The sequence below is a fragment of the Palaemon carinicauda genome, chromosome 24 (genome assembly GCF_036898095.1).
Source record: "Palaemon carinicauda isolate YSFRI2023 chromosome 24, ASM3689809v2, whole genome shotgun sequence".
Lineage (NCBI taxonomy): Eukaryota > Metazoa > Arthropoda > Malacostraca > Decapoda > Palaemonidae > Palaemon > Palaemon carinicauda.
Genome location: NC_090748.1, coordinates 83,863,442 through 83,878,120, shown reverse-complemented (window position 1 = coordinate 83,878,120; position 14,679 = coordinate 83,863,442). Strand labels below are relative to the sequence as shown.

At 35.4% G+C, this 14,679-nt stretch overlaps 1 protein-coding gene across 13 annotated transcripts in view; it reads left to right on the top strand.

Moving 5' to 3' along the window:
* The window catches only part of LOC137618184 (osmotic avoidance abnormal protein 3-like), a 174,637-nt gene that overhangs the window by 91,276 nt on the left and 68,682 nt on the right, over positions 1-14,679 (top strand). For all 13 annotated transcript variants that reach the window (XR_011039738.1, XR_011039740.1, XR_011039739.1 and 10 more), the window contains 2 exons: positions 3,714-3,839; positions 4,450-4,585. Coding sequence is in view for 7 of the 13 variants with exons in the window: in XM_068348257.1 (XP_068204358.1) it covers positions 3,714-3,839; positions 4,450-4,585 (262 nt within the window). In the remaining 6 variants the exon portion in view is untranslated. The remainder of the gene's footprint in view (positions 1-3,713; positions 3,840-4,449; positions 4,586-14,679) is intronic.

Sequence of the window (14,679 nt, the reverse complement as noted above, 5' to 3'; positions counted from 1 at the left end):
CAAACAGGTCGGTCTCCTCCACAATGAAAACTTGTTCACGCTAATAACCCTCTTCCTCAATAATGGTCTGAAATATCTCTCTCATGTACTCATCAGTAAATTTATCAAATCAGCCCTTGCTGATATTAAGTTTGGTAGGGATGCCGTAGATAGTTTTGTTTATGGGTCGTCATCAATGCTATCCATAAACTTGCCTTAGAACTCCCGGGCCTTCTCACAGATGGTGTTGGTATCCAGTGCAATGTTCATCTTCCTACAGTCACTTCTCTAAAGGCCTAATTCTTACGCCATCATTATGATGGCCCTGTTTCGGGAAATTGACACCCTTTTCACTGTCTTGTCATAAGTGACATTTGTCAATATCCTTAAATTCTTTTCATCCTGGATGTAGCGAATGGTAAATTCGTTGATGCCGTAATAGCAGCCTAAGTCTGCATTGCTTCTTCTTTCCTTAAGCATGATAAGGAGTTTCGTCTTCTCTGCTATAGTATGCACCATCCTCACAATTGGATTCAATGACAGAAGTCTAAAGAAGTGCAAAAGTTTGGTTGGCATCGTAGGACTTGAAAGCAATTCACAATTTTAGCCAAAAATGCCCAAAACAAGACCACAACAGATAAAGACACAGGACAATATCGCATACTTATGCGTAGAAGCAAACTGGACAATGTGGGATAATGAATGCTGCAGTTTGATTGAGAGAGATACGGCTGTCTGACAGCCAATCAGCAGCCATGCTATTGATTAGTGTGCTCTGATTGGTCGTGTCTCATTTACCAGCCAATGGTCTGGCTTGTTCAAAACCATCTTGGCAAACTAGACTGCTTTCCTCACGCTTCCCGAGTTTCGGTTTCTCTACAATGTAAGATGCTTTGTGTCAACTCCAGCATACTATGAATTTTCTTCTTCCTTACAAACTAAACCATAAAGGGGGTTTTGATGAAGTAAAAATCTATTTCTGGGTGAGGGACCTGTGTCGCTCTGTGAAATGCTCCTTATAGCACCATTTCTAAGGTATAAATACTGCTAAATATACCAGAGAAAAAAGTTGAATGGAATGCCAGGAATATACCCAGCTCGCTCACCCTTATAGGGTGTCGGTATAGTAACTGGGGCGTGTTAAAACCACTATCAGAGGTCCCTTACTAATTAGTCTTTTCCTTCCTCAACATCCCCCGTTACTACGAGGTGCCGTTCTACATCCGCCTACTGCCCGCTACTACGGCTACGCCCCCCCCCCCCCCCCACCACCACCATCACTACCACTACCACTACCCATGCTTCTCCCAACATTCCTAACTTAGCACCGTGATAGTCAACAGGCGTTCTTGTGTTCGAACCTTTATTTTGTGTTTAGTGAAGATGTCTGAGCTTCTGGAGACTCCTACTGGGATTTTAAATAGTGGCGTTTGAATACTGCCGGTGATTTCCAATTCTGTATATCTTTTTAATTTTTCAAAATTCATGTGATGAAAATAATTGACTGATGTTGCTACTGCTCGGATATCATGGGCATGTGGGGCTGATTCCAGGTTGGTTTGTTTAATAAAATAAAGAATCTGTTGTCTGATTCCTCTCAGGGAAATGGTTCCTCCATTCTCTCTAATAAACAAAGGGCCCGAAGACTTTTTAGAAGTTCTATTCAAATAGGCTTTCAGAGTGTTAACTGGGCACAGAGGTAGATCCTGTGGTAGTGGGACAATCTTCCACGGGGACCATCTATTCTATGGATCGTCATTCTTTGCTGAGAATTTTCTATCTGGAGAGATTAATATTTCACCAGAGGAAAGAAAGACAATATGATTTGGTTCTCCACACAATGCTGAGAGTTCAGATATTCTGGCTCCTTGGGCTAAACTTATTAAAAATAACGTCTTCCTAAGAAGCGCTATATAAGTGCATGAGTCATTATCAGTGTCAGAAGCCAGTTTAAAGACATCATTTAAAAACCAGGAATCTGTGTGAGGACGAGTTACCAGTTTTAGTCTAGTGCAGCCTCTCGGAATAGACAAAAAATATGAATCTGTAAGATTAATATTGAACCTGAACTGAAATATTTTCTTTAAAGCAGATTCAATTGTAGTAATAGTATTAGCAGCTAGGCCTCCTTCAAACAAAGTTCTGAAAAAGGTAACTGCCAGATTCGTAGTCATTGTCCGGACCTCTGAGTCTTTCAGAAATTTGGCTAGCTTCCTTACAGCAGAATCATATTGCCGAAGGGTAGATTCTCTTTTATCTGACTCTAGGAACAATGTGTTAAAAGGGTCAATCTCAGCATCTTTTTGTGCTGCAAATTTATAAAGTCCATAAAGTTAAGGCACTCTGAATTCTTGAGGAAGCTGACACACTGTGAGTTTGTACTATCTGTGCTAACTTTGGTTTGGGAATCCGCCGAGGGCAGAGTCCCAGTTCCACCAAGAGAGGAAACCGGTTGCTTTTGGGCCAATTGAGGGCTACGAGGGCAATCCGACCTTTGAAATTCCTGAGATTGTACAGGACTTTCATTAGCATGTTTATAGGTGGAAACAGGTAAATCCTCCGCCAATTGTTCCAATCTGTGGCATAGGCCAGAGGGTCCAAGTTGGGGGCTACATAACATTGTAGCTTGTGGTTGGATTCCATGGCAAATAGATCTACTTGGAGATCCAGAATTTGTTGGCAGGTCCAATTGAATGACTTTTTGTCTAAAGACCATTCCGACTCCAGCGGAGTTGTCCTTGATAGTGCATCCAGTTGTACAAGCACATGGTTGTTTGAATTCACTTCAATTATCTTGTAATTTATGTGAGGTCTCTCTTTAGTTTAATATTGTTGGGCCCTGTTCTCAAACCAAGAATTTTTTCAGGAAAATCTTCCTTTATGTTTATCCCAGTTCTTTCTTATCAAGGACCTTTCTTTTTCTGTCGATTCTTACATTAGAATACCTGTATAGAAAAAAAGTTTTATCCAAACTATTTAACCTATTAGTCTTCCATTCTGAGACACGATAGAAAAATTTTATTAAATATATTATTTTATATTATTCTTTGAAATAACAAAGATAGGAAAGCATCCTCAATGAGGAGCAAAGTTTTCAGAAACAAAAGTCTCCACAACTAAGCCACTGGCTATAAAATGTACCTTGGGTAATACATTCAATGGATATTTATGATGTAATAGCCTCATTTAGGTTTTATAGTATCTTCATAGATCAGTGAGACGGTTTAATATAAAATGTTCCTATGAACGCTCGTCATCAGCACATCTCAAATATCAAATTTGACGAAACTTAAAACTCTGTTATATATAAGTTACTGTTTGAATGAAAAATAAATTTTTAATCAAATGTTAAATCTTATGGGATTTTCCAAAAATTTTTGCAAATTTGTATCTGTTTCAGTCCACTAAGTAATGTATTCTACTTGGTCATCACACAACACTCTGAGAATATTGTGCAAATAGTGTTTTAATAACTAGCCTTCTTAAATTTTTTATAGTCAAGACCCTTTGCAGAATTCCTGCAAATAGTAATTTTTTTTAAACCTGACAACTCCATATCTTGTTATACCTGTACTGTAGTTGCAATGTTACATTCTTTTGTATTGTGGTATTACTCCTTGTATATTGTATAAAGTAAAAAACATAGATGATATTTAAATGACAAATTTTTTTTCAATATCAATTATATCATATGACCTAAAATCAAAATTAATTCAAGGTATTTTTTGTTCCAGGTAAAGGCATTAGAAAGAGAAATTAATGACTTGACAACAGAATTTCAGGAAGAAAGAACAGACTATTTAGAAACCATACGTAGACAAGAACAGCAGGTTAAACTTCTTCAGGCAATAGTGGATAAGGTAAACGCATCCTCAATTCACTCTACCAGTATACAGTCCCCTTTCATTACCACAAATCATTCGATATGTTGTGCAGCTTGTTTCCTTGATCATAATTCTTGGGGAAAAAAAATGTGAATACCGACATTTCTTTGAGTTTAAAGATTTCCTATTTAATTCATTGCAGCAGTAATATGAATTATTCTGAATTCCTGAGGACCAGTAGATTTGGAGACTTTAATAGTACTGTGGTTTGTTCCTTCAACAAAATACATTTCTATATTACTTTGTAAAGATGATTCCAATTTTGTAATCCATTCAAATCCTTCACAGTTCAAGAGGATGGATGGAATTGAAGAATTTTATAGAGTTTTGTAGTTTGTTTAGTTTCTGCCTTCAAAAATAGTCTGAAAGGAATAAAGTGTAGGGGATTACAATCCTATTACTATACTATATTTTCTTACTCTAAAAGTGATACTTGCAGGCCTTTTATAACATTTATGATCAAGTGGATTGAAAAGAGTTAATCAACTACCTGTATTTGATTTGAAGTTAGTTAAGTTTTCAAAGAAAAATGAATTTTAATAAATTCTTGAAAGTTCCAATCTCAAGTTTAAATCTCTACCCAAAGGTCCAGCCTACAATCCGTCGTGATTGTAACTACAGTAACATTGATGCTGTGAAAAAAGAAGCAATGTGGGAGGACGAATACCAGAGATGGAAAATCCCTGATCTCGTGCTTGTCAAAACAAAACTTCCACCAGCCGGTAAGTTTTGAATTTCTTTTAACATGATAGTAATAAAGCTTTAACAATTACATTAGTAATATATGTACTGTATAGTAATACATTTGAATATTATACTAAGTTTTAGCATCTAGCTATGTAAAAGTACTCTGCTATATTTGTGTGCCTGTCTATAAATGTCCATTTATGTTCATACATTGCTGATAAGTGTACTTTACAGATGCATTTTTAAGGTATGTTGCAGTTTAACTAATTTAGGTAATTAAGGTAATGGAAATATTGTGATACAGTATATGATTTGTAGTTTTCTATTTTATTCTCATTATTCACAAATCAGAATTATTCAATTTTTTGTTGATTTGTTATATGCATTTCTACAAAAAATTTTGAAAGATTTTTCATATGAAGAATGTTAACTAATATTTCAAATCTTTTTGGACTAAAATAGCAGTAAAAAGATGTAAAATCCTAGAAATTTTTATACTGTATTTAAAATGTTTAAACTACTTGCATACTTTCAGTAGCGAGTTCATGGAGCCATTGCTAGAAGTAATAGTAAGATGAAATAAACCTTTACCCTTAACTTTTCTTAGCTATGTGTATGTTTGCTAATAAAATATTTTTCTGTTTAGGGTCATAGAATATTACTTCAAATGGAGAAGAGTTTAGTTTATTAAACATGAATATGAGATATAAATACTAATCAAGCAAACCTGAATTTCACATTTCATGTAAAACTTTGTGTATGCTTGCTATGTGTATAATGAACCTTTAACAAGTGCACTTTACTTAAATGACTCATGTTACTTGGCATTTATTATTTTAATACAAAGTTTAGATTTAGAACCCAATGCTTATATCCAGCTTAAGCCTAGTTACTGAAAGTAAAAGGATTTGGGTCTTAACGAAAGAAGAGGTAACAAACCTACTTCTGGCAAAATTGATACATATTGTTTCAGAAAAGGGAAGACAAGTATTACAGGTTAGGAACAGAACTCTTAACTATAGGAATTAAAAAAGATCAGATAGGGCCTCATTAATAGTATTGTCTGTAGAGGGATCAGAGGAAAATGCATCTACAGGAAGTTTGGCTAATGCATTCCCCAAAGTCACATAAAAAAGAAAACCAATTATCCATAATGAAGAAACCCCTCCACTTCTAAACCTTTTTAGTTTTCAGCCACATTATTGGGATTTTTCTGTCAAAGCTGCCTGCAATAACTTCTCTTAATGCATTTTATATTATAAATAAATCTCAATCTGAATACAGTAGGGTCCCGAATTATGCGAGAATTTGGTCGATGAAAGGCCTCGTGTAATTGGAAATTCGTATATTTCGAAACACATCATGGCGGCAAACAGCAACCTACCCGTCAATTTTTTTTTCACTCCATTTCTAGCTTTCTAGCTATATATATACTGTATATACACTGTGTGTGTGTATGTATGTGTGTATGTATGTATGTATATATTATATATATATATAAAACATATATATATATATATATATATATATATATATATATATATATATATATATATATATATATATATATATATATATATATATATATATATATATATACTGTAGCTTTTATCTTAACAATACTGTAAGAAATCCTTCTTATAGATTTTTTTTTAAAATACTGTACAAAATATCTTTTATGGATAAATAAAACAATAAAAAGTTAAAGTTTTGATAATTTTCTATGACTGTAGTATTTACTACTGTACTATGCATAGCTTACTGTTTTCAGTATTTTCCGAATGATGTAGAATTATTTCCTATAGATACAAAAAACAAAAAAGGGTTTTCAAGGTTTGATACAGTACGTATCTAGCAATAGTTAAAAATTACAGTATAGTACTGTATATCCATGATGACACTCCCACACGTAAACACGGCCACTAGGCGCAAGTGTGCAATAGGCTGCTGTACGATAATCACGCTTTTTTTGCCCTGAGCGGTCATTTCACTAATGATAATTTTTCAAAGTTAATATAATTTCTTTATGCTTATAATTCGTAATTATAGTTAAAAGTAGGGATATTAATTAAATGGTTGAGTAAAAAAAACAATTAATACTACTATTATTTAATTTCAAATGGCTACATAATACTAAATATTCTAATGGGTTCTTTTTATCTTCAATCGTAAATCTTACGCCTGGATAAGCAACAAAAGGAAAGGGATAGGTCTCTCTCTCTCTCTCTCTCTCTCTCTCTCTCTCTCTCTCTCTCTCTCTCTCTCTCTCTCTCTCTCTCTCTCTCTCTCTCTCTCTCTCTTCATATCGTTTCCTGTATAGTTTTCAAATATGTTCGTCATACATTTGTACATTATTTATCCACTTTATTCTCTCTCTCTCTCTCTCTCTCTCTCTCTCTCTCTCTCTCTCTCTCTCTCTCTCTCTCTCTCTCTCTCTCTCTCGGCGTTTCCTTTCCCTTTATAGTTTTGTGAAATTTCGTTGTCCAGTCATTCGGTAATGAGAAGTCATTTTCGCTTTCGACATCGAAAGAAAACTTTGTTTCTTCAATATACTCATCACTGGAGGATTCAGAGCTAGTGCTCTCATTATCAAACAGGTTATCATTATCAAATTCCACAACAAGAATATCATTTATTTCATCTAAAGAAATAACCTTCCTCTTTAGACCTTTCATTACAAAGGGAACAACAAATAACCACTTATGCATGAACGCCCGAGCGCACTGATAGGAAACCAGTTCAAACCAGAGTTTTGTAACATCAAGCTACCTTCAGAAAAATAGTTGCCAGACATCATATAAGTTTCTATTCACAGTCCCCATATGCTGAGAGTGTTGCCAAGTGGTGATCCTATACTTACTATACGAGTAAAGTAACATCACGAGACTGACGGCTTGTAAAAGGCAATTAAAGTCATGAACGGAATATACAGTTGAAGGCGGTACCGAGTAGATCGTGGTGAACGGTTTATCACGTGGGTGACGCTTAACAGGTTAAAAAAACATTTTATATAGTTCGGTATTTTCTCTATCCATCCTCTCCCAGAAAACCTTCAAATGTGAATTATCGGAATGTGTGCAGACCTTGGCAGTGCGATAACTAGTTAGCGACTGAGAATAAACAAAATAAAAAGCCCGATTGACGATGCTGATGAAGAGGATATCGAATACCGATTTTTCCCTAATTGATTTTTTCTACGTTCTGTCTAATCCAATGTACAGTAGCCTACATTCTTATGTAAAGGGCGAACCCCAACATTTCTTGATGCTGCTACACTTTAATTATAGATATTTTACCACCTATTTATAATCTTTATTTATAATAACATCTTTAGTAAAAGCTCTTCAATATCACTTTCAGGAGTAAATGCGTTTATGATCGACGATGAAACGTATAAAAAAAACGTTTTCCTTTTAAGAAGGCGTTTTTTTAGGAAAAAAAAACAACACGAAACAAAATTGCTCATATTTCATATATTTTGATTTTCTAAGGATAAATAAAACATTAATTATAACATTATTATTACATAGTACCTGGTAAGATATCTTTTGCCGCAAAAGTTAACCTATAGACAGATGTTAAAATTGGTTAGCGAGTTCGTTATGATCGGCGATGGAACGTACTAAACAAAGTAATGGGTTTGGTTGTGGTGACATGTTTGGCAGTAGCATGATATAAAATAGTCTTTATTTTGATGGTTTTTAATTTAAAGTTTAATGAATAAGGATTTTTCACCATAATCACAACGTAAGTATAAAAATTAATTAGTACTAATATGGAATATTATACATATAGGTGTTGGACAGTTAGGCTAGGCCTAGCGACAAGTTCACACAACAGATGGGCAAACCTTAACATTTTTCATCCAAAACTAGTCTTAAAATGTTTGAACAGAAATCTTTCTCTCACATTCTCCCCCCCCCCCTTCTCAGACATCGGGGAACCATCACCCCCCCCCAATACAATTAAGAAAACAATAGATTTCCTACGCTTCGCGGTGCTTGACTCGCGGATTTAGAATGCTCCTCGCAAATACAGGAAAATTAATTTTTAAAAACTATCGATCGCGTAATTGAGGAATCGCGTAATTAGAACACGTGTAATTCGGGACCCTACTGTACTCTTAAGTATAAAATGCTGAGTAATTTAGGATTGAAATAACACCAAACTACTTTTAGTTGTGTGTATTTTTAATGTTCAATATGAGGTAAAGGACCAAAAATAATACTGCAGAGAATCGTTAGTATAACTTCTTTTAGGATCATTAACTATATTTGAAGTTAAAACAAAGAAAGTAGTTTGAAGACTTGAGTAGTCATATATCTTAAGAGATAGTTTAAACCTGTGGATGCTTACAAGGGGAATCGTTATGGAAAACTTGAACAAATGTGAAAAACCTTATAACGGAACTTGTACGAGACCTGGGTCAGATACCTTGTTAGGACTCACACTTGCAGCAACCCAGAAGGTGTTATGAGTAGAAAATATAAGGGAGAGCAGGGGATTAGAAAGAGACAACTGCAGAGATCAGGTTTACTAGAATCACTGTAGAGGAACTGGCTGAGAAAAAGGGGTTTCTATAAGGATAGAAAGTTATATATATGTTAGGAAAATACAAAAAAGGAAGTTGAATTTATATAGTTGAGAGCTTTGTTGGCAAGTAATATATAAAATATTTTTTTTCAAATGAGATTAATAAGGAAATCTTTGGACACAGAACAGTCCAAGAATGTAGCCATGTTCAAAACTGTAGCTAAAATAGGACAGAAAAAATACAAGATCATGTATTTTATTTTTAGTTTTAAGGTTCATAGATGAACATTATTTCAGTGCAAAAATATATAATGGTATAAATGGACTAACAAATAGACAGACATGCAGATAAAGAATTGCCAGAAATTTTGCATTTGATCAAATTAACTTTTAGAATTACCAGAAATTTACATTTGATCAAATGAACTTAATTAGCTCTTAAACTTTGATGTTCAAGCCTTCTATCAGTAGGAAATATATTTATTGTTAACTCTTTCGTAAACCTGTATATTCTTATGAATTATCTGTTTTATATATACTGTACATACTATATTGCCACCACATGTTACCTATGGACCAGTTTATGAATAAAGTTTGGTGCTATTATAGTATGCTATCTACCGCCGATTTTGCTATCTACCACCCCTTTCTGACCATAGTATGATACCCACCATCAGTCCCTAAGGATACGGTCTACTTGCTAATCCGCCTCTAATAAGGAGGATCACTACCGACTTGATAACCCAACTTAACCTAACCTAACTCAACCCAACCTAACCTAACCTACAAACTGTTTATAATTATGCATCCATGTTATCCTTCCAATAAATATTATTAAACTATCATTAAAGTCCAATGAGGATAACATACTGGTGGTAAGTAATCTGTTTGATAATCCTCATCAAACAGGAGGATTAACATTGACGGTAGATAACATACTTTGTGGTAGATACCATACTATAGTAGAAATTCGATGGTAGATAGCATACTATAATAGCACCTAAAATTTGCTTCTGCTTTGGAATTTACTTTAGATGTTTACCATTTGGCTATGATATACTTTGATGAATAGTTGGTCCTATGTAAATGTGTCCCTTTGTATGTACAATAATTGTTCATGTACATTATGACCTCTCCCAGGTTATTTATTTACACTGCATTATTTAATCAATATCATTTGTAATTCAGCACTTATTTTCTGGTATTTTCAGTCCCTTACAATTTTTTTTACAGTGAACTAAATTGTATTTTTATTTACTTAATGTTTTTTCTTTTGTTCCTTGTGTCTTTTGTTCATTATCTTTTAATTATTTCTGAAATTTGTACAAAGGTCTTTGATATTGTATGTAGTCTTGTTTTAGCCTTGTAGTGTCCTCTGATATAAGTTTCTGCTCAGGTATCCTCTTGGTTATTGTCAGGAAAGTTGGCATTTGTATTATCTTATAAATACAACTTTGATTTGTCACAAAGAAGCTAAGACTATGTAGTGTTACGGAAACCAGGACTCACAAATTTTAACACCTTTCACATTTAGTTTGTCTGTAGTTTTAGTTTGAAGTTCATAACCCTTTCCACTATATCTCAAAATTTATGAAAGTGTGATGGCTGCCACACTTATGGAACACTACAGTATACTGTATGATATTCTAAAATAGACTAGTTTGCTATTTAATTGGGTTATCACTGAAAAAAATTTTATATCAATGTAAAAATTTTGCATCATGTATCTCAAAAGGTGGTATCGATAGAAAAGCTTTAATTAAATGAATGTATTCAAGACTTTTTCATATTTACTTTTCTAATAACACACACATTATATAGAGTGGAAGTTTGTGGTTCTCTTTCATCGTAAACAGGTCAACTTGGAGATCCTGGATAATTTTGAGGATATCAAGGAAGGAACTCTTGTTTTAAAATTCCCTCTATATCGAGGGTCTTCTCCCTGGACAAGGCACCCGCTACCACATGAGAGAGTCTGACAGATGGATTGGGGTGAGGAACACATCTCTCTCCCAAAGAAACATCATAAATGGAAGGATTACTGCATTCAGAGTCCTTGAACAAGATCCCCTTCTCCGTAAACAACAGAATGCTGTCTGGTTGATTATTAAGATTTTGATGTGTGATTTCCTTCATAGACTGAGCTTCTTCATTGTCTGGACTACCACCATCAGTTCCAACACATTTATATGAAATGTTGCAAGTTGAGGGGACCATTTCCAGAACATATAGGTCTCCTCTGCATGACCACCTCATCCCAATTTGAATGCATCTTTGTGAAGAATCATGGATATCAAAGTGGAGGGGGAAGACTGACGCGACTGACATGGAGAGAGTCTTCGGTGAGATTCATGGTCTGAGAATCTTATTGCAGCAAATGGGTAACTGGGAATGTCTGTCCCATAAGCCCTTTCTAGCGGTCTTCCTCCATACCCCATTTGAGGTTTTTTCAACCTGTTCTTTAAAGCGGGGTCAACAATTGAAGGAAACTAGAGAAAGTTTAAGATTTTTCCATTTGCCATCTGGAGGAAAAAGGTCTCTGAATAAAAACTTTGACCATGCATTGCATTTAACCATGCATTACATTTTTTACCGAGAGGCTTTTGAAAGTCCTAGGGTAGATTTTACATGCCCCAGCAAAGACTTAACCACTTTAATATCTTCTCTGGAACTAGTCTTGATTTTGTGAAGTTGAAAAATTTTTTTTAGATCCTGAAGAACTTGAAGGACATGATTAATACTTGTGAGGGATAATGTTCTTGTCTGTCTAAATTGACCAGTCATCCAAACAGGCAGTAACTTGAACTCCCTAACTGTAGTTGTTTGATCATTGACTTCTAGTTTTGTGAATACCCTTGGAGCTATATTGAAACCTAATGACATTATTCTGAAGCTGGGATATGCCAGTATACAGTAATCCCCCTCGGTTTAGTAATTACTAGACTTCCACAATGGTCATCATCTTTGTTGAGATGAGAGAGGTCAAGGATCACCCTTCTCCAAGGTACTGTATGTCCTGTTTCAGGACACTGAACTCTCTGCTCAGGAATTTTAGAAATCTATATTTTTCTTTGGCTCTTTTTTTCCAGCATTTTGCTGACAAAGGAGTTTACTTCCAGGGTTTTAGCCTAAATTTTTTTATGGATTGGGTTTGGATTTCCACGAGCAGCCCAAACCATTTGAGACTCTGCTTGGTCTGCACTGAGAAAATGTCCATCATTCTTGAAAACGATAAAGGTGACCCCTGGACTGAAGGCATTTGTTGTTGAGGTCCTTTGTCTTTTTGAAACTGGTTCAAAAATCATGATTTCCACTAGTCTGCTTTCTACACCTCCTCTGGAAGTATTCTTTAGTACTCAGGAATTGACATTCTGCTTGAGGCATTGCTGCCTTCTGCCATCTTGAGGGAAATTGCTAGTTGACTGAAAATTCCTAGGTGGAGCCTGCAATGATGTCTGTCTTTTCACAGGCTGCCTTAAACAGCAGCTGATTCCAATTGTAGCATTGACCATTGTAATTAAACACACACTTCTTTTTCAGTTTGGAAACAAAGTGTCCACAGTCAAAGATTTTATCTTGGCCCTATCCACCAAGAATTAAAGAAAAAGGTACTGAATGACTGAATACAATATGGAAATTTCTCTACTTCCATCATCTCCAGATTACAAGATACCAAACTTTGCTTTATGTAGGTTTACACTAATTTTGCCATAGCAAAATCAGTGGTCCATCGGCAGCTCCAACTTCCAGAGAGGACATAAGACATCAGAAAAAAAAGCCTGCTGAGCACTGAACTCCACTGTCCCAATTGCCTCTGGAATCTGGGGGAAAACCATCACCCAGCTTATGTGTGCTTATAAGGCCTTCCAGTATCTTGGGGAAAAAGAATTCACAAAACCCATGCAGTTCCAGGAAACCTTCAAATCCTCATGGTAAAAAAGGATTACATTCTTTTGGGGAGGTGGAATCCCCTTTTAGCAACATATCCCTAATAATTCCACACCTATGTAGACCTTTTTGACCAGGAAGAATTTCTTCTTGCCTTCCAATATCATTTCAAAAACAGTCACCTCAATAAGGCTCTGATTGAGTTGCAACCCCTTAGTATATGAGACTGCTTCCGCTAGACTGTTGAGAGCCGCCTTGTCCATCATTAGTAACACCTCTTTCAATGCCAGTTTGGGAGATGCCTCAAAGGATGGTTCTTTGATATGTCAGTGCAAGAGAGAGAGAGAAGGTATTAAAGTCCTCAAATTGCACTTCACTGATGGTAATAACAATACCTCTACAATGAAACATGTTTGTGCAAGGCGAGAAAGTTCATCCCATGCCAGGTTGTCATTCCCCCTCATGATCCATAGCAGAACTCACTCATACTGACTCTTCTCCTATCCGGGAACCATGAGGACAAGAGCCTATAGATATAAGCCCCACTGGAGTTTTCTCTTGAGGCTTTAGTAGCTCAATGGCCCAGGCACCACAAGATCCTCAGGTTAGAACATGGAGGGAGAGGAATGTGGGAACTCTCTGAAATGACAGGTCCCTGGAAAGAGCCAACATAGAGGGAGTAAACTGATTACTTGACTGTCTTGGCAATAATCGAGATGTTCACGGGGATGCAAGCTGTGGGAACACAGGAGGAATAATAGCCTGTCCATAGGTAATCTGAGTTGGAGCCTCCCAAAAGAGACTAAAGTCCTCTCTAAGAACCCCTGGAGTAAGACCACCGCCTCTTTATCCTCCGACCCAAGTTTTACCAAAAATGCTCCGACACATAGAGAGTTATAGAATAATGACGCTCTAATACCGGCTACCTGCCCTGTTATCAAGTGTTTCCGGGTGGCAATCAAATCTCATTAGACTAGCTAGGTTATCTAATTCTTATGAAATTGAATTAAAACTCATATCATGTAACAAAATAATAATAATACTCAATCATCAGCAATTTCCTTGCTGGCTAATTGATGGAATTTTAATTACCGTCATATGGGACTGAACATTAATTAAAAGCAACCAAAATAATAATTCTGGAGTGTTTCCTTTCTAAGAGAAACCATATGGTTACGGCTATCATCATTCATATGTCAACGACAAATATTCTGAAATAAGATTTAATGTGAAACCTCACAACTAAAACAGAATTGTAAGAAAGATATGGCAGTCTTATGAATATAATACCCTTCATTTAGAAAAATAAACCTAAACATACTCACTTTATATGTAACATAATTAATGGATTAGTCAGTCAAGAGTGATTTGAATATTTTTAGGTAAAAAACAATTAAAGGCAAAAATTAATGCAGTCAATCAGTGATGAGTAATAAAGGGATGAAAGGATAATAGGCAGTACCAGTTATGTAGAACAAGCAAGTTAAGAGGTCTACACAATAGTTCAAGATCCATACACGATTACTTTGTTCAAGCTGTTATCACACCCCAAATCCCAAAACTACTACTATTTTAGACAGAGAATATTCTAAAACAAGACTGTCCACTATTTCATATAATGTGTGTCAGAGAAATTAATAATTCAGGTTGACATTAGATTAAGAAAATTTAGTAGTCTACGATCAGAATCTGTGTAAATGTTAAAAAT